Source organism: Betta splendens, chromosome 3 (genome assembly GCF_900634795.4).
Source record: "Betta splendens chromosome 3, fBetSpl5.4, whole genome shotgun sequence".
In the NCBI taxonomy this organism is placed as follows: domain Eukaryota; kingdom Metazoa; phylum Chordata; class Actinopteri; order Anabantiformes; family Osphronemidae; genus Betta; species Betta splendens.
This window is the reverse complement of record NC_040883.2, coordinates 6,078,568-6,105,891: the sequence shown is the minus strand read 5'-3', so window position 1 is coordinate 6,105,891 and position 27,324 is coordinate 6,078,568. Positions and strand designations below refer to the sequence as shown.

The following is a 27,324-nucleotide window of genomic DNA, read 5'->3' as shown; positions in this document are numbered from 1 at the left end:
TAATACTCTAATTCACCTGTAGGTGGGAGTGGTTGTCTGTCTGTATATGTGGTGGTGGACGAGAGACCTGACCAGGGTGTAGCCTGCCTCACATTCACTGAGAGCTGGAACAGGCTCCAGCACCCCTGCAACCCTTATGAATAAAATAGAATAGTATAGAATAGATCTTTATTTGTCATTGTACGGTTACAACGAAATTACGGGAAGAGGAAGCGGTTGAGAAGATGAGTAAAAAGTGAAAAAGACAGAGACAGAGATTTAGAAGAAATACACCAAAAAAAACCCAAATGCTTTATAAGAAAATTATAAGAAAAATCCCCAGTCAATCTGTCAATCATTCTCCAGGGCCTGCTGACGTCACAGGTCCGTGTCCCTACTTCCTTTTTCCTGAATTTGAGATTTTCCCTGTTTGCGTCCTTGGATCTTTTTTCCCCCCCGCCCTGTGCCGCGCCACGCTTTGATTAAGCCCGGCACTGGGAAGGCAGCGGGGTGGTAACAAGTCAGCCATCGGTTGACAGTCTCACCTGTTGGCCACACGGCTGTGCTCACGCGCCGCTCCCGCTGCGGCGGCGCGACTCTGCGCATGCGCGCTCCCTCTAACGGGAGCGGAGACCATTTCCTCCAGCAGTAGGCCTCGCGCAGCTCCGCCGCACACACACACGCCAGCGAACACGCACATACGCGGAGTACGGACGGCCGTCGGGGCAAAGCCACGTTTGGGATTGTCTGAGCTCTACGCCGCGAAAGCTGGATGCCCCCCACTCGCAGGACGCATCCTAATGGGCCTTCACCGCTAATTTGCAGCAACATCTGCTCGACGCCGCAGCGCTATCTTTGGGGTGAGTTGCCCGCCGACACCGTTGTGTTGTGTCTCTGCCGCTGCCGCTGTAACGTTTTAGCTCAGCGAGCTCCAGGATAGCGCGCGCGCACACACACACTCACACACGCAGACGCGCGCGCGCACACTCGGGGGGGGGGGGTGTCATTGTTAGGCTGCGTATTCTGCTTTTGTCTCCGCTTCGCTTCACCGTTTCGCAGCGCTCTGTTGTGGCTTTCACTGTGCACAGCTAACGTGAAAACCTGTTAGTCGCTGCCACTTATACAGCGTGACGTCACCGGGTCCATTATCGGACACGATTTATGCTAGGTCTCAACATATTTTGGGTGCCTTCCCAGTGAGCCCCACTGGACGTTCACAGTGTTTGGTACCAGAACCGAACCAAAGGAAGCTGACGTCAAACCCAGCTTCTCGTTCGCTTGTCTTGCCTACATTTGTTTTATTGTTATTGGCGATTTTTGCCGTTGTGCCAAAAACCTCAGTCACCCCTCCCCATCGCCCCAACACTCTGGTTCCATAGTCGGACACCTTGCCTGCCATCCCGACCTCCTAATATTCTTTTGCCTCTTCCTAAATCACTTATAGTTCTGTCGGAATCCCTGGAGCTAACGTTGAGAACAGATGCTTGTATAAATGTCTTAGAGACGGATGCTCCTTTTCTGATTTGCCCGATGTTCTGGCTCAGACACTGAACATTGACAGTTTGTTTAAAGCTCCTATTACGATCATATTCCTAATAATACGACAGTGTACTTGTTTGTGGCATTGTTTTATTTCTGCTTCAAGATGCGAGTGAACGGCAGGAAAGGCTGTTTCTGTCCGATAATGGACTCGGGTGTTCTCGCCACCTCCGCGCTGCACTAGAAACAGGGCTGGAGCTGGGGTTCAGCCCCTTGCCTTCAGGAAACACTGATCCGTAACTGTCCATTGCTATTGTTTCATTGTGTCCAGAGTTTCACCTTCATTAACATTTGTTTGGCATTATGTGGAGTGGTACACAAACAGTTGTCTTGAGAATAACAGGAGATCGGTGCAGGAAAAGACATTGTGGTGCTGGTCTGTGTCCCACAAGAGAATATCTTTCTCTTTTACTCCTACATGAGGTCAGAGGTCAGGTGAAGCTACAAAACACTGTCCTGGGTCTTTTAGAGCTCTCATGTCTTGTTCACAAACATTTAGGATTCAAATCTATGAGTTCTAAGAAATGAGATCAGCTGGATCAGGTCTGATCACTGCATTTTTGACAATGTTCTGTTAGCTTCTCACCGCGTACCTAAACTTAACTGGTCTTATTAAAATTTGAACATTGACATACCTCTATGTGTTGTGGCATGAATGACAAAAGTGATGAATTGTCTGTAGTGTGTTGTTACATTAAATAATTTTCCCATGTTGTTTACTCGCTTATAGTTCTGACCCCTGTCTTGTTTCATGAAACAAATCTGATTAGAGAATCTGTTTTCATAATATTATTATTATTATTATTTCTTTTTATTGTTTTTTTATCAGTCATGTTGCTGCTCAAAACCTAAAATATCAGCTACCCATGTTGTTTTTTGTTGCAGTAAGCCACTGCTAGAATATTTGTGGTTGACCAGCATCACCTGATATTTGCATTTTATTTTTAGTGAAAATATTGAAATAGATGATGTATATATTCTATTCTGTGAAGACTCTCAGTCATTCAGGTGACGTTACCTGAAAACTGAGACATGGCAACTGTACCAGAAGGATGTAGTCCAGATTATATATTGTATACCCTAACCCTAAACCCATATGTGCTTGTTTGCAGATCAGTGTGAAGTCACAATTTGTCTTCAGAATTAGCTTGAAAGCAAGGTTATCTTTTATGGTGGGATAAGAAGTATTGTTTATGTCTTCTCAGTCAAACAGCCTTCATTTCATTTTGATGCCCACCTGTCTTGACTGCCAAGCCGAGTACAGAGTGCTGATAAAGCACTCACAGGTGAGGTACGGAGGGGGCCGGTGTGGGCTTGGCATTCATTATCCCCAGAGGAATCTGGTGAACCAGACTGCAACATGTTAGGAATCCATATGCTGCGTCTGTCCGGGCTAACCTGCTGCCTGTGTGCTAGCATGTCCAGCACTGTGCCTCAAGGGTTTGTGCTGATTGGTCGCTTTTTAATGCATTTTTTTGCTTAGTGTAAGAATTCAAGTCACATCTGTTAAAAGTTAAAGCCCCTAAATGACAAGTTACTCAGCCCTGGTCTGAGTCAGACAATTCAGCTGTCCATCATTGAAGTCAGAATCAGTTAGTAGGGCGGTGGGAGACTTGCAGATTGAATCTTCGACCACGCTTTCTGTCTCTTCCTTATCCTCCCTATGTCAATATCCCTCACTGACAAACCTCTCTAATTGAAGTGCAGCCGGGCCTGGACTAGAGGTGACAGGACAAGTCTGGAATCCCAGTTATATATTGGCTGTTTTAATACCAGTGAGTTAAAAGAAGAAAAACTAAAACCCCTGCTGTCCACGCTGTCTCTAATGCTGCTTGGAGCTCAGCTGTGTTTCTGTCTTATTTTAAGCCCCAAGCCTGGCTTATGTGCTCAGCAGGGAAGTAATGGCTCCTCTGTCTGGATACTGACCATCTCATCACACATTTGAAGCCTGTCCAAGGCCCTCCAAACCCCAATCACTGCATTTAGGTGGTTTTTCCCTTTTAAAGTCCTTTGAACTGTCCTTTAACAGGGACCAGGTTTATCATGGTGACTTTGATCCATCTTTTTAACTGCACTGCCGCTCAGCAACAGGACCTAACAGATGGTGTAAGACATGCTCGGCACAGTAGGCGCTATCAGTCTGCATAGATGCATTCAACACCATTTACTTCACGGCTGTTTGCATTTGAGCCTTCTGGTAGAGTATGTAATGTTTATTATTACTGATTAAGGGAAGCGCAGTGAATTGCTGCTGTCAGTATACAGAACTTACCAGTGCATACATCATGCTATATGTTAATGTGTCTGTGCATATATGTGCACATACATACGAAGTTATACAGCTTTGTTTTAGACCATACAAAGTGGCTATTGTCGACTTATTTAGGAAGAGCACCTATACTGCTTCCTCTTTTGAAATTTGTTAAACCACAGTACATCATACAATACACAACAATATAACAGTGCAGTATTGTTTGTAACCTGTACTTTGTACCTGTCTTTCAAGTGGTCAGAAAACTCAGAGAAAGTACTAAAAGACATGAATAGCTGCTGTTGTGACTTACACCGTATCTGGTATTGTGAAGCAAGTGTACAGTTTATTATCAGTTCTCATTTGTTAAAGATAAATTGAGTTGATTAATTAATTTATCAGTTACTGCATCTCTGACTTCCTGAACATCACTTGTGTTGACTATGATTCACCTAAAAAGTGAACATCGATCGTGATGTCTCCCAAACATAATTACAGCGATCATCAGCTTTTAACGCCACCTAGCACATTTATTGTTAGTAGAAAGTCGACTGAAGGTCTTTAGCCTTTTCGTAATTACTGATAACGCTACAGTGTTTCTCCTATATCTTGTTTTCTGTTCAGCACTTGCTGAGCTGCGATGGAGGCAACCCCCGTATACCGTGCCCCGGAGAGATCATGCTGCCCAGTAGAATAGTGCCATTGTCATGGCTGCCATCTTGTGTGCAAACTCTGCAGGGCCTCTCCATCTGGGCAGTGGCTGGTCAGTCGGGCAGCTCCTTGAAGGCAAAGAGGCTTCCGTCACCACGCCTGCTGGCTAGCTGTGCAGTGTAAGCATGAGCAGAGCTGCAGGCCTGACACATGCCTAGTCTTTCACTATGCCTACAGCGTAAGGCAAATTCCCCTCTGGGGATTGTTTCACACAAGGACAGTGATCATTCAAGTTTTAAGCATTTGCAAAACATGTTTTTTATTCTGTTGGTGATTTTTCGTATATATTTTCCCATTTGCACTTTTCATTTATTGCTATTAGACCCAGTGTTACTCATAGTTTAGTAACTACATCTGAGTGATTTCATTTTAAACACACATACTCTGTATGTACTACACAACTGTCAGCAAACAGAAGGGCTTAAACCTGAAACGTTTTGCTTGAAATTATTTTTGCTTGTGTGCGATTTCATTATAAAAAGGAGCCTGAGAATAGAATTGCCATTGTGAAAAAAAACTCCATGGATCTGCAACATAAAGCACCTAAAAACTGATACCAGGTTTTGATTGCCTTAGATTCCCTTCCTTCTTTCCTTCCGTTCTTTATTAATTACCCTGATTCTGAAGCCAGAGCTGAGCAGTCATGACAAAATGGTTTGCTACTGAATAATATTATTTTTGTGTATTGCGGATATGCAGTAGTTGGTTTGAAATAATACAGTCAAATAAAATTTTCAGCTGAGAGAACCAGTCTGCCACTTCCTCTTTAAGCCAAGCGATGCATGATGAGCGAAGCGGTATCCGTCTCACTGCTGCTGTTGTATCCTTTCAGTTAAAAGATACTCGTCTCCCTTAACATTTTCCCACAAAATCCAGTAGTTACGTGGGTGTGATGCATCAAATTAAACACAAACAATCACGCAAGCACACATGGATCCAAGCGAACATTAACGAGAGTCAAATACTGGTAGATATAGTTAATGCATGAAAGTATGACATGGTACAAAACCATGCAAATTAGACTGCACACTGGGACCCACAGCCTTTGCAAGAATGATACCATGATGATGAACAGTACAGCAAAAATCTAGAGGTGAGCTGCACAAGCGTATGGAGTGGAGCAACCAAAAGTAGCGATGCATGAATAATCAGACAGTCTTGGTTTAGGCAGTGGAGTGTGTGTCGTGCATGGTCACATAATGTGCCAGTGTGCTGAAGGCAGCCCAGGTGCAGATGGAAGCCAAAGAGCAGACCAATGTACTAATATTTTTAGAAATCAAGCTTAGTGACATTAAGTCTTAATAATGGTTACCTTCTCTGCATATGAAATTACCTGTGTTGGACTATGAAATCATATTGCAGTCCTGATCTGGAGGCATTAACAATAATCACTAATGCAGGTTGTCCTTTTTGTCGCTGTAGCAGTTGAAAGGGATCTTTTTTTAATGTTGATTTTGTTTAATAAAGAGTAATACCAGCAGACACCTTTTTATAGGCAATACAAACAGAATATTTGCAGTGCAGGACACAATTCTGACGTTCTGACAATTTCAGGTCAATATAATATTGTGCTGTAACTTAATTGTAAAACTTTCAGGGCAGAAAGGATGGCTAAACATTACTGCGATCATACTTTCCCACAGGGTCGTTTAGAAGGGTTGGGTCTTGAACAGATAAAGCACAGAGAGCGCTTGTAATGTGAATAAATTCATGGTTCGATGCCAAAGTGCACTGTTGTTTGAGAGCAATGAACGCGGCGTTACCTACACACAGATGAATAGTTCAGCTTATCTCTGATCAGCCAAGTGGATCCGAAGATCCATGACAGCAGGCCATTTTCATCTGGAGCTTTCCCTCGATTTTTCACTGCCGGATCACTTTGCCGCCTCTCCACACGCGCCACACCTGTGCCCTTCGCCATATTTAGGCCAAAACACAGATGAAAGAGGAAGTGGTGCAGACTGTGTGACTAGATGGTGTTTTTCTCCAGTTATCGAGGTGTTAAAATCTGCTACCATTATCATAGCTGCCCCTAAACCCAGCAAAAGATGCATCTGTGATCATGATAATGACCGTGAGTCCTCCGCAGTGAGGCTTCAGTGTTTCATCTTTTATTTGCCTTTTGATGCTCAGGCTAGTTTTTGTGCAGTTGTGTCACCTGCTGCTCTTCAAACATACAGTAACCATTTATGCTTTAATGAAGCTACACAAAGTGTGGAGATGTGACCTGAATTAGGTCTACTTCAATACAGGGTTTCCTTGTAACTCCCCTAGGCTATCGTTTTAATAAGTGACATATTTTTCTGGGTGTTTTTTAAATGAGAGTTTAAGTCAAGAGATCAGGGCTGTGTATTTATTTATTGTTGGCTGTGACCTACATCTGGGTATATGTCCACTGCACCAATTAATGAGTCCCACAGTTTACTGACAGGTATAGAGCTTAAGAGATTAATGCATAGCTATTGAATGATGGACTTAGGAGCAGACAGATGGGTTTCTCTGTTGCTTAAACCCATTCAATCACCAGCTAAAATATAAAAAATATATTATGTAACTGAAGGAAGCCTTTATCCACACCTGGCTAAGTCTCATATGTTTTAACAAACGCTCAGCACTGTTTGTGTGGATCGCCCCCATTAGATTCTGTTTGTTGCTGCTTTAGCAGCTTGTACTGTACTGGTCAGGGCTTCTATAGGTGGCTGTTTCTAGCAACTCAGCATAATCAACATTTTCTGAATACAGTGTTTTTTTTTCAATATAGACACCCTATAATATAAATCTTTGTAAAGTGCATGTTACAGCATGTTACAAAAATGTTATAATCTCTCAGGACTGTGTGCTCCACAGATCCAAAAGTCCAGACCCATCCTGAGCAGACCGTATCATAAAGATTGAGTTTGTCGTGATACTGCACCGTTGGTGCTTGTTCTCCCTCACTCGCCTCACAATTCTTACCCCAGACCAACCTTTGTTTACATACGCTCATCTATACTTTGCTACGTTGCTATTCTCTCGTGCACGCCGGCGCACGCTGCTCTGATGCGCCGGCCTCTGGGTAAACCGTGATGTGGTCTGCATCTGAGGAAAATGAAGCCACACATCTCCAGTTTCCGCACAGCTCCATATTGAGTCTCCTGGGTCCGAAGGAATGTACGAACCATTTAGGATACGCTGACCCCTCCCTGCGTACTCTTTAACTTGTTTTAGCATTAACCTCATTGTGTCAGTGAAGGGGCGGGATTTGGGTAAACGTTATATTATAGATTATTTTCATAGTTGCTGCCAAAATCTGCTCTCTACACATAGTCCAGTCAGGCAACCAGTGAACTGTGTGTTATTACTGGAAAAGAAGTCTCTTTATACTGTGTTCATAGAAAAGCCTATTACCCTGGTGTTTATTCGGTGTAGATGCAGCATATTTGGCTGAAATCCTTTTTGCTGCATGTATTAAATGCTATTAATGTATATTTCTCAACTGCTGCTGTTTTTGTTATATTTCAGCGCAAACCCTGATGTCCAGCAGATTGAATTTGTCATTGGGTAGAACCAGCCAAGTTCCCACAGTAGGTCACATTCACGCATGCGATTCCACGCATTTTGTGGAAACCGTACAGTCAAATATCATTAAATACTCCTTGCTATGCTTTTGCTGGCCCAGACTGAAAGTGACATAAATTCCAGCTCAGGCTGCTCAGCCATGTTTACACAGACCTCACTTTGAGGCATTATGCATATCCCTAGGTGCGAGGGTGAACGGGGTTATCGCTGTGCAGAGTGTGTGAGGCTTTAGTGAATTTACCAAAGAAATCCCAGAGTCCTGCTCTCCACAGGCAAGCTTCGCTATTGCTGCCACAGCAAACACTGCCTCTGCATCAATCGAAATTCTCCTCTGTGGTGCCTCTTGTTTGCCTCAATGTCTACCTGGGGTTTTATCTGTACTATCACGTTATCACCCTCCATCCTCGCATACGGATGAAACCAGACGTTGCATGTGCTTCACAAATGCAAATTTCCAGCCTACTCCACCGTCTCTGGAACGCAATAAAATACATTTGTCACTGTAGGCGGTTTGGGGCTTCGGCTGATGTTTGCCTGCCTGCGCCGCAGACCGGTTGCCAGGTTGTGTTGGTTGACTTTGTGTGCGGCGCGGCAGAGTTGTTTTCTGCCTTTGATCGAGCGAGCTGTAATGCAGGAGAATCGGTTTCCCGGGCGAGGGGCGCTTCATGCGGCGGAAGCAAAGCTGATGCTCGAAGTCAGATTTCTCCGTGAGCGCGTTGTTGCACGTGTTTGTGAAGTGCTCTTTTGATAGTGTTTGAAACTAGGTCATTTTTCTATAAACCACAAAGTGACAAAATGTGCCTCAGTGTATTGTCCCATAAAACACACACGTGTTTAATGAATGACCTAGTTAACATTTGTGTTTAAGGTTATGCTATTGTGACTGAATATGGATTTAAGTGTCATTTGGATGTTTTACTTCAAACCCCTAAAACAAGATTAACAAGTGATTCTCAGTTACACATTCCGCATACAGTTTGCAAAGCAGGTCTTTTGTTAATTGCGAGCACGCATGCAGCTCACCTGTTTAAAGTCCTGACATGTTCAGGAAGTCGGTGCATGTGGGTAAGAGGCTTTAGCAGCTTGATCGTCCCTGCTAGTAGTGGTTGACACCGTTCCTGACAGTATCAAGTGTGTGATGGTGCAAGACTGTGCGTGTGTTAAATCCCGGTGCACAAATACCGTGCACGCGCGCACACATTTCCATTTAAGTGTTTGCTGCCTATCTGCCTCCATGCCACAGTGGAGAAGGCCTCACACTGTTCACTAATGCAAGTCTGTGGTTGTGAATAAATAATTCAGGGAGCTGGCAGAGTTGGGCAGAGCCTCTATTATTCATGGTTGGCAGTGGAACCGACAGATGACTGTTGTTAATATTAAGGACCAGCAGAGACAAGTCCTCCACACGAAACCGTGGAGCTTTCATCACTTTCGTATCTGTCTCCTTCCTCCATCTGTACCCATCACTACTCTGTGCTGTTAGAGGCTCCTTTAGACATGGATACTCTCGCTACGTTCTCCAACGAAACAGCAACAATTAAAAAAAATACTTGGTGCAACCCCTTTTATCAAGTATATAAACGAAGATGGGAGACGTCCATTTTTCTTGTTGACGCTTAGTTGTGCGTCCCCGCTTTTGTGGGTTTGTGATGTTGTTAGTTGTTTGTGTGCCCATGTGATTTGGCCGTGATTTACTTTCTTTAACCTTGATTTTGTCAGCTGTAACCCTTCCACCTGTTTCTCAGATGGGCCTTCTCTTTAAGTTTTCAGAAGAAAGTGCTGCTTATTTCTCTCCTCTATTCTGTCTCCTTTGATAAATCAGCCTTATGCGTGTCCCCTGTTTTTCAAGAGTCTGTACTTATTAAAGTCTGCACGTTTTTTTCTTATTTCTCAATTCGGCATGACTTCATAATCAAGCTATGTTTGTAGGCACTATTTTGAGGCAAAATAGTATTAAGCTTCTATTATCTGTTTGGATTTTGCCTTTAGCCTTTCCCTCGCTGGCTCCCAATCTCCCTATATGCGTTTCGCTTCTTTTTAGTCCACAGAGTTCTTTCCATGGTGTCAGTGCTGCTGCCGCTGAATGCTTCTTTTATTACAGAGATTTGGATCTGCAGTCACCACTAATGCCGCTGCCATATTGTACCAGCACCCTACTGTGGCTGCTGCTAATGACATTCTTTGTGTCTCCGTCCCCGTGCTTCGCCTCCTCGTCTCCTCCTCCTCCTCATCTGCTCTGAATGGAGGAGTTGTTATGTGCTACCATCAAAGTATGAGGAGAGACCCTGAAAGCAGCAGCAACAGCAGGCAGCTTGCCCCCGTCCTCACCCGTTCTCCTTTCACCTCATGGGATGCTTAAAACCACACTTGGTGTGTGTGTGTGTGTGTGTGTGTGTGTGTGTGTGTGTGTGTGTGTGTGTGTGTGTGTGTGTGTGTGTGTGTGTGTGTGTGTGTGTGTGTGTGTGTGTGTGTGTGTGTGTGTGTGTGTGTGCGCGCGTGTGCGCGCGCGCGCATTAGTCCAGAGCTGAAGAATAGTATGCATATTTGCATATTTATGCAAGTGGAAGAATATATCTGGAAGAATAGGGCATTGTGTGTACTTTTGGGGTTGTGTATTATCAGCAAAGGTTCAGCATCACTGACAGGATAAGCGCGGTTTGCTGTGTGTGTGTGTTCGTTCTGCGAGGCTCTGTGTTCTTCTGACAGGACATCTGGCTCAATAGAACACACACACACACACACACACACACACACGGCCAATGCAGGAGCTTCCTATCCTTCAAGTCAAGTCTGTTCAACTGAACACTCTGTTACTTCATTTATGATGCAGTCGGTGTCTAATTAAAAAGCTTAATCCTTCTAACAGTGCATGCTTAACATGAACATATGACGTTGGCATCCTACCATAGTCACATTAAGTAACATAATTGCTTATTAGAATTGTATAAATCAAATGTTGCTTAGAACTTGGAGAATAGTATTAAGTGACTCTAGTTTGTTGAAACGTTGCAAAAAAAATTGTTAAGTATCTGTGAAATCCACATTTTCTGACTATATTTAGTTTAACGAACTCGAACATTTTCCCAGAACAATTTATTACTTTTCTGGCATTTTTAATTTACAAGCAAAACCACAGAATAAAGTTTTGGACGTGGTCCAAATATAAAGTAAATGTGAAAATCCTGTAAGAAAAGCAGTACAAGCTAGAACCCCCCCCCCCCCCCCCCCCCCCCCCCCCAAACAGCCCCCCTTGTTTCCATAATGTATGCAGTCATAAAAAAGACTGCAGCCTGCCTCCGCCTGCATGGATATTGAGAGGATATAAATAGCCTGGGCTGGATGAGTGTTCGCTGAGACTGGAACCACAGCACACAGGGCTCGAACAATAAGCCGTCACCACTGCCCTTCCTCCCTCCAGCAGCCTCCCGGAGCTCAGGAAGGGGATTCTCTCTCTCTTTGTCTCTGTCTCTTGCTGCTCTCTCCCTCTCCCCTTCTTCCTTTTCTTCCTTCCACTTCCTGTCTCCCTGCTTTTGTAATCCGTCATCAGCGGCGAGCTAGAGCCTGTCACGTCTTACGTCAGAGAGGCAGGAGGCCGGCCGTCTGTCTGTCTGTCTGTCTGTTTTACTGATTCACTGACTGACAGTGGGGAGGTTTCCTTTTTCACAATGCTATTTTTCATTCAATTGGTAAAGACTTCTTTCCTTATTTGATTTTATCGGTTTTCTCCGTGAATGGTGTTTATTGAATTTTTTATTTGGTTGTCTCTGTGAGTTTTGTCTGAATCAAATCTATGCCCAAGGTGGCATTAACCCTTAACAGTCACCACTTAGCTGTCTCTAGGTGAAAGTTAGTGGTTGCGTTTGAGAGCTTTGTAAAATTTTGTCATTTGTGACGTCAGTAGGACAGTGAAAAGCATTACAGCCAGAAAATGGCTGGAAATAGTTTGTTGCAGATGGCAGAGACAGGCACACAGTTTACACACCGGGTAAATCCAGTCTTTATTAACTTCCTTTGCCCCATGATCTTCTCCTGTAATATCTACTCTCCCTAGTTTTTATCATGCTTCTTCTTCTTCCACTTTGGATTCATCCTCTGAGGGCTCTCTTGTATAATACTTTCAGCAGCAGCAGTTGCTTTATATTTAAAGATCTGAAGCTGTTTATTCATTAATGCATTTCAAATCCTTGTGGGTTTGAAAGATTTGGTTGTGGAAATATTTGTGAGTCAATGCCTATTGACACTAGGATGTGCTAGCGGACGTACAAAACAACAAAAATGTGGCATCTTTGCTGTTTCATAGATTTCGTAGAATTATTTTGAGGTAGGAGTTGTGCAGCTAGAAGTGCCGCAGATGATCACAATGCAGACAATATGACCATAAGGTCACTGAGCAAAGCGTGAAATGAAAAACAGAATTGGGATGTTTTTCAGATTGTGATTGTCAGGATTTTCATATAAGGGGATTACAAATGGGTAGAAACGCTTGTGCTGATTGCTGATCAACTCTGCCCATGATTTAAGGTGTAATGACAGTCCAAATTACATGTTTTTGGACTGTAATTTAAGTAATGCTTACAAGTAACACTGCATCGGTATGCCAGGTCCCCATGTTTTCCATGGTGTGACAGCTGATTAACGCTCCATGCTCAGAAAAATGCAACTGAACAGAGAATCTCATCTGCACATGACTGTGTGTAGTGCGTGTGTGTGTGAGTGAACATGTGCTGCATTAGGTGGTGGTGAAGCGAGGCCTATATCACCAATCTACAGTGTTCAAAATAGAAATAATCGTCAGGAGGTGAGAGAACTTTGAAAAAAAAAAACAATAAACATCTTTATCCAAAGTAAATGTAATATTTAATGTCAACGTAGAAAATTCTATTAAGGTAATTTCCCTCACTCTGGTTTCTGAACCAGATTTGCGTTTGTTAATCAGTTTCTTTTTAATTAATTTGAAGGTCCTAACGATATTAACCATGATAATATTCTAACACTACACATTTTTCTTGCCAAATCTTTAACTATGTAAAATCAATCAATTTGTGCTGAACATCAAGCAATGTGACTGAACTTGCATCTCTGCATATTTCAGAGCCTTTGGTTCAACAGGTGCCACAGGCTGCTCAATACTAGTGTGGTTGCATGTAGCTGTTGATAGACGTACTGTTAAATACTTTACACATAGGAAAACGACACAGCTGCTAGTTAGTTGCAGAGATGGCTTGAAGCTCACACTGCAAGGCCCCTGGCCCTGAGTTTTTTTCCCCTTGTACATGTACATCTTCCCCGTATATTTGCATTCCCACTAGGACACATTTCCATACACCACCCCCGTTTCTTTTGATTGTAGTAGATTGTAGTCTATAGCATTCAGTGTTGTGTTTCTGCTGAAATTCTGGGTTTGGTGTCTTCCAAACATGACACATTTATGACACAAATTCTGACTAAACTGTAGAATTTACATTGTTCTGAAATAGATTTGCAATCCCCTTCACGCTGACGCACCTACATGCTCAGACCAGCAACCTGTGAAAGCATCTGCTTTTCTAGAGGTCTTTACGCCTGTCCCTGTTTTTAGCAGTGAATGAAAAGGAGTTCTCAAACATACCTGCAGTGTAAAACATTTAAAACTGCCTTTGCAACACATGGTTTATGGCATTGTTTGACCACAGACTTTTTTTATGGGTGTGGCGTTGACTAGTTAATGTGCATACAATGCTGGCATTTTGTCGGGTGTGTGATATATTTACTAAGGTTTTGCGACGGGACTGACATCCTGATTTAAATAGAGGTATAACTAAGCTGAACTACATGTAGAAGTAGACTCGTATACAGGCTTAGACACTGCTAGTGACACTGTAATCTCTGGATGGCCCGGAGACCTCTGTTTACATAACCGAAGGCTTTGTCACAGTAGTTTAGAAGCCGACAACAGCGTGTAAGCCAGACGTCTTGGTCCCAACACTCTCATGCTGATGAGCGTTTAGCTAAGGATGCAACCGTTCAGAAAGGCAGCAATCAACCATGTCTATCGGCACGTGCCTTCAACACACGCCCTCAAGCGCAGAGCGGCGAACGGTTATTGTGGTAAAATTATACAGACATGCCGTTTATGGTAAACCAGCAACAGGACCCTGTCTTCACTTTATCGCTTACATCTGGAGTCACTTTTCATCTGCAGTGCAACAAGCTGCAGCAACTGACAATGGAGCACAAACAGAAAGTAGAAAACAGTTGAAGGCGTAACTCAAGCGACAATAAAATACAACAAAAAGCTGTAGTAATGACATAAAGTGTACTAATAGTTCTGTCATCTGCCACAGGTTGTACTCCATTGAAGGCAGTGTGGCCGTGACCGTATCACCAGCAGGTTCTGCTGCTTATTCCATATAGAGACAAGAGATTGAAGAGATTTGCACTTGTTTTCAGCACATCTGGCGGCTAGAATGACCCAAAAAGCTAATTGTATGCTTTGAAGTGTCACCTCCTGCTGAGCTGGTTGAAAGACATACTTTTAGAACTATTTTAAGTTCACCAATGGTAATGGAGCTTGATGTGATTCCACAATAGGTTATCCTTTAAACCAAGGCATTTTTTATTCAATGTAAATTAAATGCACACACAGCATGTCTCTCGAGTCTAACTTTTAGCACTTCTTTGGTCTCTGTCTTTATCCCTCATCGGTTCTGTTCCGCCAGCGTAGCCTGGTTTTCCCCCTTAGCAAATGAGCTGTTTAGGTACATTATTTTAAATTAGTGTTTGACATAAATTGTTGTGTGTTACAGTGCCACAGAACACTGTGCGCTGTTGTTGTGCAGCTGGAATATTCCCCTGTCCCCCACACACTGAACAAAGCTCTGTAGCGCTGCTAAGTGGAAAACTCTATTGCACAATATCCTGCCATGTCAATTTTTACAGTTCATTATTCAAGTATGTGGGGGTAAAACAATACAATGAAAAAAAAAACATGCCCTTCAGAAAAGTACAATTGGTTCAGACGATGAACCAGTATGATGAAAAACAATAGCAAAGTTAAAATGTAAAGAGCTCCATCACGTGCTCAGGTGGTGTCTAGGCTGAGTTTAGATAATAGATACATACTTAATCGATCCCATTGGGGAAAATGTTTTACCTGTACTGACCTGAACATGCACCTTTACAACTAACATGGTGTAACACCATGTTATGGCACTAGTCACGCGTCTTTCTCTCTGTATAGTATCACAATGTCCTCATTTTAATGAAGTATGTGAGGCATGTTCTGCCTTTTGAAATGCTCACATTTAGCTGGTGGCATTCCGCTACACCTTGCTGTAAAAGGACTGAACCGAGGGCCTCTTCACTGGCAGACTATACTGAGGACCACTTGACTAACTTAAGGCGAGTGATGTGAGCGGCGAGATGCTGAAGCTCGTGAATAGCTCGCAGGCATTCCTCAAGCCTGGACAGATAAAAGGGAGATAAGAATAGCTCTCACTCGCCTCCCCTCCATTGGCCGGTGAGCGTGGCTGTGGGTTGCTCATTTGCAACAGTCTGCTGTGGATGTAAAGAGAGGCAGAGGGAAAGAGGCGGCTGTCGTTCGGGTGCCTGACCTTGTATATATTTTACTCTGTCACTTTGCATACAGATCTGCAACGGTCTGCAATTAGGCTGGTTTCCTGTTTGAACACAGGCCCTGCTGTGAAGCTTGGCCGATGCTGTCACAGACCGTCAGCCAGTTGCCTGCGATTTATGTTACACATCTATCTAGAATTACATAAGGCACTAATTTGTTTTGATAGGAACTATAACTACTACTGTTATAGTCAAGGTATCTGTAGCACTATTTATGCTGTGACCTCTTCTGACCTGACTCCAAGAAGAGTGTCTTTAGTCAGTCTGAAGGGAGTCATTGACCAGACTACCCATAATCGCACTGGACTCCAGCACAGCCCCTCCCTGCTTCATGCTGGAACATATGCGTCATCCACTTCCTCCTTCTCACTCACCTCCCTCCCCATTTTAACTTCCTGTTCTCTGGGCTGGTCGGAAGTGGGATGCTCTGAATGGAGTCTGCTGTGGGAAACCGTATTAACTTAGTTTTGCACCTTCAAGCTGCTGTAATAGTTATTATGCTGCTGATTAGCTGTGCGCGCGCGCACACACACACACACACACACACACACACACACACACACACACACACACTCCTTGGTACTTTCATACGTTGATGTACATGCTCTTAAAACTCAGTTTTCGAAGCTTTCTCCCTTTATCAAGGTCACCTTTAAAAGATTAATAGTAATTGGCTGCAGAGAGAAGATGCTCAACAGACTTACAGGCTAATTTCAGAGACCTCCTGCCTATTAACTCATTGTGCATTTATTATGTTACTAGTAAAAACCCAGATGATTTGAACCACGTCTGCTGCAGATCTCATCTTATCTTATCTTACTTGTCTCTTTAAGCTTCTACAGTAATAACTAAAATGCGGAGGCTGCATGTCCATAGTAATTCTGTTTATAACATTCAACCCCCCCCCCCACCCCCACACCCACACACAATGACGCACTGCAAGGTAATATGAGAACCACACATTTGACTTGTTTCTGTTTTTTCTCTGGGAAGCAAGATGTAGTTTTTGTAGCTGTGCTTGTCCACATTAGCAGTGTGTACATTTGTTAATCTTTTTAAATAAAGAATCCATCTGGGCTCTATGGTTTTTGGAACAGCTGCTTTTACAGAAAAATACACATAAATAATTATTTGTAATATGAGTGAGGTGTTTATCATGCATTCTTAAAACGCTGCTTTGTTTCGTTGCAGGTCTGATGGTACAAGCTGAACAGTGACCGCTACTTGCCTGAGGACACCTGCTGCCAAATTCCCTTCATCATGTCTGGGATCCATGTAAGTCAAGTTATTAATTCACTCATGCAACTTCACACAAACTGCTGAGGAGAACAAGCATGCTCTTAGATGACAAGTATCGTTCTGTCCCATGTCTATGGTGGTGTTCTTATTAATGAACCAAGATTAACTCACATCAATTCAATGTCAGGCGTTCTGTCCATGGTGCATCACAGCTCATTCCAAGGATGAAATATAAAGCTAATTGTGAATATGAAATGGCCATTTTCATTAATAATGTATCATCTCTTATTTTCTGAAAATAAAATAATTAATGAAGTCATTAACTCAGCAGTATGTGACTTCTTTCATTAAATGGGAAACACTCATAACTGAAGATCCTGACTGAGGAAATGGAGAAAAATAATCCATCTTATTATATTGGTGCTTTTCAAACCAAGCCTCATTAACCTACTTATTATGTGTGTTAGTCTCAGTGAGACTACATGACTGCATAAAGGTTAACACTCACTTTCATATTCACACACACACAGGAGCATGTGCAGCAGGCGAAGGTGAAGAAACAAGCCCGTATCTGTTACACAGTCCTGGTTTTCATAGCTTCCACAGATCACTTTCGCTGGTTTCACATTACCTGGCTTGCCTCAGTGCTTTAGCTAATGCCTCAGAGTGGGATTACTTTCCATCCTACATCCTGTGCCTTCACATGTCTTTATGGATCCAGGTTGTTTTCATCTGTCACACCACAGCGCCTCACTACATTCACATGATCTTTAAAATCATTATCCTTTTAGGAGAGCAGTGAGACCACAGCAGGGATCAAACTAACCACTTTAAATCTTTTGCATAAGAAGATAAGAGATGCTAATATTTTCTTGAAAGTCTCTGTGTGATGTGATGAAAGGGCCGAGTTTATTTTTCTCATAACCTGTTTTCATTAACTTTGTAAATGTCCTCATGCATTTTTTGGTCAATAATCATGTTGTGATGGCAAAGTAAAAGGTCAGATCTTTTACGATGATTCAGTATTGCTTTCATAAACGCTAGTAATTAGAAAAACTATAAATAAAATAGCAAATAATGTGAATCTCTGTGCTTTGGCTCTTTTGCCTTCATAGTTCTGAATTGCACTATATTGCTATCATTAATGTCGCCTCTCCTCCATCCTGTTTGATGCAGGCACCATGGTCGACTGGCACAGAGTGTGTAGCCAAGTACAACTTCCAGACTGCCAATGAACAGGATCTGCCCTTCTGTAAAGGAGACGTTCTTACCATCATCGGAGTGACCAGGGTGAGGACTACGCTGCAATTAATGCACATCAGGCTAAATAAGTCATTTTAAGCGGTCTTCGATATCTATGCAATAATATAATGCAGGATATGTTGCCAGTCTGTTATAGGGACCACACATAGGCAGACAGTCACTTACTCTCACAACTACTAGCAAATTAGCTGGAAAAAACTAAAACTGTTGCTGCTGTTTTTGGCAACAGTCATAATGTTTGTATTAATAAATGTAATGAGTTAATAGTAAACAACGTGTCTCTGCTAATATATGAAGTTTGGTTGCATCACCTACAAAATTTATTTAACAATAAACAAGATTGGAGACAAAACAGTGCTTTAATATCTAGAATATCTTCAGTGATGGGGAGTGTGAATAGGAATAATGTCTAAATATGTGAGCAAACACTAGGTTTGTCTCATGAGGGACTGAAGTTATTTAAGCAGTTTAGACCATGCTGTCAGGCAGCTGTTCTGACCTAGGGGCATTAACCATGTCACCAGTGCTGGAGTTATGTGAGGCACACTTTGCATTTGCTTGGTCAAAGCGTTTCGCATAAATGTCACATTTGATGTGACGTTTATGGTAATGGTGTTGAGGCAGCTTTAGAGAAGCTGTTCGACTCCCTGGTCACTTCAGTTACAGTAATATTTTGCATAGTGTTTGTGTTGGCTGCCGTTTTCTGTCAGTGCCCGTATTGTTCGTGTTTCGTCTGTCACGGATTCCACCTGACACCGAAATGGTGCCAAACAATGTAGCAGCGCTTATCTGTTCAAGCCATTTCACAGGCTGCTCATCTGGTCCTGTTGTTTACTGATAAAGCCAGACAGCTTCTCACCTTGTGAGACAGGCCTTTTTTAATATGGAGAGATCCAACACGAGATCTTGTTACTCACCAGTCGTCCTTTTGGCTGTTTCAGGATCCCAACTGGTATAAAGCGAGGAACTCAGTGGGCAGAGAAGGCACCATCCCAGCCAACTATGTCCAGAAAAGGGAAGGAGTCAAGTCAGGCGGAAAACTCAGTTTGATGCCGTAAGTATTGAAAGGGTATGAAGGAATAAATAACCCAAGTAAACGGCATATTTTATATTGCTGATGGAGTTCATCATCTTATCGTTGGTACTGTGACAGTGAAAACTTGTGTTAGCAGGAAGCCTATAAACAGACAGTTTGACCTATTTGTCTCATGCATCAACCTCTGCTGAAAGCTTTGACCCCCACCCCACCACTTATCAGCACTCATACTGCCTGTCCACACATGTTTAATGTGGTCAGTGGGTCATCAAGCCCTGCATTTCCACGTGTGGTCGGAAAAGACTCGGTGGTAACATGGGTTTAGCGCTGTAAAGGCTTTGCAAACAAAAAATAACTACACCAACAAGCCAATGTTGTTTCAACTCATCTTGATTTCAGATTAAGAAATGAGTGGTACCCTCGACCCTGCTGCCTTTGACAGTGTTTGTGTGTCTGAGCCCCCAGAAGTTCTTTCTCTGGCTATAACCTTTTTTACCTGTTTTTAGCGAACCAGCCTTCAGCTGTGGGCTCCTGTCCCCATGCTCACGCTCATGAATGGCACTAGGCCGCGGGGTCCGGTCCTTTCCTCTCTCACTGTCAACTAATGGCCTGCTGGTCCTCTGTCCCATGTGGCAGACATCTATCTGTGCCATCTTACAGAAGGCAGCAGTCAACAACCATGTTGTTGTCCCACTTCCTCCTTCCTGTTGTTCTCACCCTGTTGTTGATCACATTTCTGCTTTATTTTACTATGGTGTCATTTATAGTGAAATTAAAGTTGTGGACAGAACAGCTAGTGTGTCCACCAAGGAACTATGCGCCTCTCTGGGCGATCCACGGCTGGCGCCTGCTCTTGGATTAGTGGGGGTTAAGGAGCTGCTGTCCATCGGAGAAGCTGCCTGCGCTGATCTAATCAACTCAACCCGTATTAAGCTGCTTTGCCACAAGGGCCTCTGCTGTCTGAGCAGGCCGAGCATGAACGGGAGGAAGGAGTGACTGAGGCAGCCACGAGAAAATGGGCTAAATCAATTAGAGCTGTTGATTGCCACCCAATCACCAGCCAAGATGACTAGAGACTCTGGGCTGCAGGAGTTTGGGCCTAAAACGACCTCTAACACAACATTGACATTAAATCAATGGCATTTGGTTTAGTATCTGAGAGATCAGGACCACAGCTCTGAAATAGGAATAATGTCTTGTCTGAAAACTTGGATTTGAAGTTTAAGATTAAATACTTAAGCCAAACTTTGAATTGAATTGTGAGGTAATCGTTGTCTGATTCAGAATTGGTTGAGATGGAAACGTCCATTTCACCAGAGCTGTTCTTACATTTTCCTGTTATTGCAGCGGCGGCGTTTTCTGCCTCTTCCTCTTGGCTGCGTGCGTGTGCATCGGTGAGAATCGTGCTTCCTGTTGTTGGGTTCAGGTACTTTCTCAGTGACTCAGGGAGACGGGACCAGTCAGGCTGAACGGACTGGAAGTGCTGGTGCCGGCTTCCCGCTGCCCCCCTCTGTTGTATTTCACTTCTTGTTTCAGACGAATGCAATCGGTTGCAATATGTGGAAGTTGGTCTCTGTGCAGTTGAGTGTAGTGCAGTTCCACTGAAGACTGTGATTTGTGACATAAGTGATGCTACATTGATCAAACTGGTCATGATTGTCATGATACGCTCTGCATCATTGTCTTGTGTAATATAACTTTCTCCCCTGCTCCCCTGCCGCTTTGTTGTTTTACTGACTTCTCGTTTCAGTGTCATACTTCACTTTGACCTTCCCGACCCTCATTTTCTGCTTCTCTTCCCTCCTCTCAGCTGGTTTCATGGGAAGATAACTCGGGAGCAGGCGGAGCGGCTGCTCTACCCTCCAGAGACGGGTCTGTTCCTCGTCAGGGAGAGCACCAACTACCCTGGCGATTACACCCTGTGCGTCAGCTGCGACGGCAAGGTGGAGCACTACCGCATCATCTACCACAACGGCAAGCTCACCATCGACGAGGAGGAGTACTTCGAGAACCTCATGCAGCTGGTGGAGGTGGGACACCGTACAGAACATAGCTGCCCTTTCAAGCTCCTATTTTTCTTTACGTAATAACCTTTAATACTCCTAATACCTCCTGCTTTCGCTGCAGCAGTTGAAAAGAATAATTGCCCATCATTATCAGTGCCGATTGGTTGGTGTGTCTCTGCTTCTTACTGCTCTGGCTGTCATCAGGTGTAAAGTGTCGTGCTGCACCACAGAGACCTCGTAAAGAGGGTTGTTGTAGGAAAATGTGTTTTGGCCACTGACATTGCCTGTAAAGGTTTTCCTGTTCTAATAGGTGCTTTGTGTCATGCATATTGATGATATTGATCCACATATTGATGATCCTGGTTAGAAGATGCAGCTCTCAAAATTGGTATTTTGTTCATTCATTAGGTAACACATGATCGTTTTCTAAAGCCTGCTGAGGACCAGGCAGTACACAGCAGATGGGTCCTCACTTTCTTAGAGGACCAGCGGTTTCTTATCTCATCCCATGGTTGGGGACTAAATTAGTCCTTAGCACTGAATTTGGGATGACATCCGTGATTCATGATTACATAAACTCATTCAGCGTCTCCAGGGAACTCCTTTTAAAAATCAAACACGCTGACCACCTTCACATGCTGCCTCATGCTCTTATTCCCTGCCTGGTTTCTGCAAGCAAGTTCAGGAGAAGAGGGAAAGACCGGAGACATAATAGCAGAGGGGAAAAAGAGAGAGGGGGGTTCATCCTCAAAGATAAAAGAGACTTGGCGGCTCTCGCACTCCTAATTGGGCGTCATCTCTTTGCCTTGCGGGACACTGGAAGTGGACAACAGGAACGTGCCAGCTGGCATGAAGACCATCCACATCCCTGGTGCATTCTTGTTATCAGCCACCCACAATCTCTCGCTCCCTCTCTCTCGTTCACACCCTCCAGGCTCGGTTCCGCCTCCACTTCCTACCATCTTCCCTTTCTATCTCCTCTTGTGCTCCCTGGTAGATACCTGGCATATTGCATCTCGCGCTCCTGTTGGCACCCATGTCATTCTCATGCCTTTGCGCTTATGCCTTTTAGTCTTCCTGTGTTTTATGCCGCTGTCGTGTCTGCATTCCCTAGTGTCGTCTCTCTCTCTCTCTCTCTCTCTCTGTCTCTCTCTCTCTCTCTGTCTCTCTCTGTACAACCCTACGAGAGCATTCCTCACATTCTTGCATGTTTTTCCGGCTTGCTGACTATTCCCCTTCTCTCCCTGCCCTGCTCTCATTGGCCTGTTGCAGCAGACTTCACATACTGTAGACCTAAATATAGACACACTCTGTATATGCATTAATGTGTAGTGACAGACTCAGGCCTCCTCCTTGTCAGCCACTACACCCACAATGATATTTTGGATGTCATGTGTCTAGTGATTCTATTGGATTAAAAGATGACTTTATATGGTTCTAAAGGGTGTAACATTAAAGTGCATTGTCAGCTGTAATGGCCTGTATGTATTTTACCCAACACCCTTTTAATTATACATTGAAGGTATCTTGCTTTATCCATTGTCTGCTATAAATATTCTCCCATACTTCAGAGGACTGCATTTAAGTCATTGTAATGTGTTAAATGCTGCTACTAATTAAGTAAGAGCCAAATGCATATGGTAGAAATAGTGCAGATTTAATAGCAAGTGACAAATCACTGGAGCAGGCTGTAGATAAATCTGTGTATTCACTGTTACTGTACATTAGTGACTTCACTTTTCAGCTTCAGCCCTGATAAATGTAAAATGGGCTGTCCTCTCTGTCACCATGCTGCCTCCTGGTGGCCGTGAGCGGGAATTGTACTTTGTTATATTACGCTATGATTGTATAACGTCGTTGAAAAATATAACAAAATATATAAAATATGTGCTATTATTTTATAAGTCATATTTGTATTTACATTAGAAGCAGGTAGTTTCTGCTCGTTACTGTATTAGAATATGAACAAAACAAGACATTTGCATCCTCACTGTACTGTATGTCTCATCTGGTTTCAGGGAGGTTATCCGATATTGAGTTGTTGTGCTGTTTCTGGATCCGAAATGTGAAATACATTGACCACTCACACACCCACACGCTTCTCTCCTGCTGAGGGTTCCCATAGTAAATACTTCCCAAACTCTCCACCCTCCACTAAAGCAGAATACTCTGGGTCGGTGTCACTCAGTGTCCACTAGAGGTTGATCATTTCATGCTTCACCTCTGCTGCTGTATGATTACTGTGCAGGTGCTTGCAAAATATGTGCTGTATTTCTAAAGATCATGTGCTATTCTTTCAGCGAGCTATTGATCAGGATCAGGTCTAAGATGATTAAGTGAAAGTCAGGTCTTGATGTTGGCGGTGCATGTTTCTCTGAATTGTATTTTCTTACATTTAATGGGTTTTTGGTCCGATCTCTTTCAGCTTGAAACAATTACATGTAATGTAATGTAATGTAATGTAACACAGTGTCCATTCCTCTGCCCACAGCATTACACCAAAGATGCTGACGGCCTTTGTACCAGGCTGATTAAACCCAAGTTGATGGAGGGAACAGTGGCAGCACAAGACGAGTTCTCCAGGAGTAAGGACTCTAAGCTCTAAGCTCATTAGGGGCATTGGCACCAAATGCACAGAGGGACTCTGAGCTTGTGTGTGTATACTGTATACTGTATACTGACTGTCCTCGCAGACATAAAGTAGATATGAACACACAGAGCAAAGCCTGTGATCTCCTCCAAGGCTCTGCTATCATCTCGGTCCTAATAGCATTAATTAACAGAGGGTAATTAAGCTTTGTGGGGTGCGCTGGGCTCCAACAGCTCTCAAGGCCAAGTCTTCCTCCACGTCTCCTTTTTGTGCATTTATATACCCATCTATTTCCTGTAGCCTAAACGTGAGAAAGAATATATGTTGAACTACATCAATTCTCTGAGTGAACTCTGCAACCGGTGTCCTCTCTTGGCAGGCGGCTGGGCCCTGAACCGCAAGGAACTCAAGCTCCTCCAGACAATTGGCAAAGGGGAATTTGGAGGTGCACGGCAGAACTCCCTGGCACATCTGCCTCATTTAAATTTTTCCCCATTAACAGGCACCGAGGCTGACGTATGACTCTGACTCTGTGTCCTTGTCAGATGTGATGGTGGGAGACTACAGAGGGACCAAAGTGGCGGTCAAGTGCATCAAAAACGATGCCACAGCGCAGGCGTTCGTCGCCGAAGCCTCCGTCATGACGTAGGAGCCTCGAACCCTCTTTGCTCCTTTTCTTCGAGCATTTTGCTGAGTAACGGTGTTCATATTTTTATAACATGCCAACCCTCTGTCTCTGGCCTTTTGTCTGTACAGGCAACTGAGGCACAACAACCTGGTGCAGTTGTTGGGGGTGATCGTGGAGGAGAGGGGCAGTCTCTACATCGTTACAGAGTACATGGCCAAGGTCAGTAGCACAAGTCTGTTTCCTTTGGACGCGGCTGCAGTGTGAAGCACTAACCATCCCCACCCTTCCACAGGGCAGCCTCGTGGACTACCTGCGCTCACGTGGACGGACCGTGCTCGGCGGCGATTGCTTACTCAAGTTCTCGCTGTGAGTCCCGTTCAACACGACCGGCACCTGTTCCATTTGCTCCGACGTCAGCGGGTCGTTCCGCGCGGCGCCGCGTGCGTCTAGCGCTGAACCGCTGCTTTGTACCTGTCAGGGTTTCAATTGGACTTCAAAAGAGCAGCGCCGCGCTCTTGACTGCAACATAAAAGAGCAATTGTTTTCACAAGAAACCATTTTTAGCCTTGGTAGAAGTGTCTCTGCACGTCGCGTGTGTTAAAGCCTTTCATTTTAAATGATGTAATGTAGCTGATGCTGTCGCCCAGCATCTTAGATCAGATGACATGAATGCGTGGAAGCATTTAACTATTAACATACTGTGAGTTTTGACTGGCTTTTGTTTTGCTGTTTTAGATTACGGTCCTATTATCTTAGTCATGTAGTTGTTTCGCCTCCGCTCTGGCAGGGATGTGTGTGAAGCCATGGAGTACCTGGAGGCCAACAACTTCGTCCACAGAGATCTGGCAGCTCGTAACGTGCTGGTGTCCGACGACAACATCGCCAAGGTCAGCGACTTCGGCCTCACCAAGGAGGCGTCCTCCATACAGGACACTGCCAAGCTTCCCGTCAAATGGACCTCCCCCGAGGCGCTGAGAGAGAAGGTGAGAGACGAGGGACGAGCTTCACCTGCGTGGCTTCTCAGAGTTCTCAACTTATTTGGTTGTAATGCTGATGGAGGTTAGAGTATTAACACATCATTTCCTGCCGGTTGTTTAATGTCTGAAACGTGGGCTTGTTTTATTTCTCTTCATCCAACAGAGGTTTTCCACCAAGTCTGACGTGTGGAGTTACGGAATCCTCCTGTGGGAGATCTACTCGTTTGGGCGCGTGCCTTACCCTAGAATTGTAAGTCTGTGAATCCCTGAGGTCTGCTGTGTACCAGCAGGTGGCAGGCTTCATTGCTTGGACCAGGATAATAATATTTATTTATTTCCTGTACAGGATTATTAAAATGTCCTGTTCTTTCAGCGTTGACCTGAAAATAATTAGATTTCTGGCATTTAACTGCCGATGCAGGCGATGAAAATGCCTGTGCGTTCTGTAAATTATGAATTCGTGTCAGATTACCATATTTATTACGCTTTGCCGGAATATGTCCCTGAATGTCACGCTAACGCCGCCGCCTCCGTCCCTCAGCCGCTGAAGGAGGTGGTGCCCCGGGTGGAGAAGGGGTACAAGATGGACGCGCCCGACGGGTGCCCGCAGATGGTGTACGACCTAATGAAACAATGCTGGACCCTGGACCCCGTGGTGCGGCCCTCCTTCCGCATGTTGAGGGAGAAGCTGCAGCATATCAGAGCCAAGGAGCTCTACCTGTGAAGAGGAGGCGCAGGGGTTTGGGGGGGGCGTATAAGGAGGAGGAGGGGGGAGATGCAGCCCAGTAAAGCTGCAAAGTGGAAGGAGGAGGAAAGGAGAAGACAGGGACCACAGCCCCTCCCTCCTGTCTGTCCAGCCTGTTGACCCGCGGGACTGTCGCACCGGGCCCCCTCCCCGAACCTCCCCATGCACCGCCAGGCGTCCTCTGCTTCCATATAAGGACGGTTTCCTGTTTGTGTTGTATAGCTTTTGCCAGTTTACTCCCCTCTCGATGGACCACTGCTCTTTCCTCCCTCTGTACCCGCTGCTTCTCATTCGCTCTCTCCCTCTTTCTCGGTCCACGTCCCTCCTCTTCCTGTGGATCCCTGTTTGTTTCTTCCATTTTCCTCCTCCTCTCCTGAACACGGCATTAACTGGAGGGGAGGCTGGCCTTTTCCTCCATGTTTGTCAGGTGCTCCAGCCCCATCATTCCTGGACCTGTGTGTCACCATGTTGCCCTGCATGCCTTTCAGCCCAGATCTCTGTCATTCCATCCTTTATTTCTTTAATCTCTCTCCCTTCGGCATGGTGTCAGGTGTGGGGCCTTCGCTCTGTGCCAAAGTGCCTCCAGTCTACAGAGCTCCAGACTTCCCTTCAGCACTTGTTTTCAATTGGACTATTGTGGTTAGATTTTTTTAATTACTTTTTTAAGGATTCTTTTTTTTATTGCTTTGTTTTTTGTTTTTTTTTTGTTTTTCAGGGACTTTATCAAACCATTTTTTTAGCGCTGTCTCCTTCACCACCAGCGTCTCTTCATTAGACTGGATTTTTTTTTATGGATCATGAACAGGAAGAGAGAGAATTTGGGAGCCAACGTCTTTGTCCCAACCAAGACGGCTCAGAGGAGCAGTTGTGGTCGGGGGCAGGACAGTAACAGGAGGTGAAGGGGGAGAAGCAGTTCACAAACATGGTCGAGTCATTATACATGGGCTTGTTTTTTTTTTTTTATATCAAAATATATTTAAAGGAATAAAAAAACAACAAGGATAAAACTGACTGTGGCAGACTCTGAGAAGCCGGGGGTCCCGGCGTTAGGAATGTTTAGTGTCTCTGTGAACGCTGGGTCGCGGTGGTGCATGCTGTGTGTGAGAGGCCTTGGGTTCAGTTGTCAGTGCTTTATTGTTCATTGTTTTATTATGCTATCATGATTATGAATAAATCATTCCATCTGAA

General features: G+C 44.2%; 1 protein-coding gene across 2 annotated transcripts; it reads left to right on the top strand.

Annotated features, from left to right (window-relative positions):
* Window positions 1–580: 580 nt before the first annotated feature.
* On the top strand, window positions 581–27,324 carry LOC114851838 (tyrosine-protein kinase CSK). 2 transcript variants are annotated; one of them, XM_029143627.3, is made up of 14 exons: window positions 581–839; window positions 7,982–8,043; window positions 16,844–16,927; window positions 18,068–18,181; window positions 19,096–19,208; window positions 21,001–21,220; window positions 23,688–23,781; window positions 24,166–24,231; window positions 24,332–24,431; window positions 24,543–24,633; window positions 24,707–24,780; window positions 25,202–25,397; window positions 25,555–25,641; window positions 25,933–27,324. In XM_029143627.3, the coding sequence occupies exons 3-14, from the start codon at window positions 16,913–16,915 to the stop codon at window positions 26,113–26,115; spliced, it is 1,353 nt and encodes a 450-aa protein (XP_028999460.1). In that variant the 5' UTR covers window positions 581–839; window positions 7,982–8,043; window positions 16,844–16,912; the 3' UTR covers window positions 26,116–27,324. The 2 variants fall into 2 exon arrangements, with proteins under 2 accessions (XP_028999460.1, XP_028999459.1); XM_029143626.3 differs by lacking the exon at window positions 7,982–8,043 and having other exon boundaries at window positions 582–839.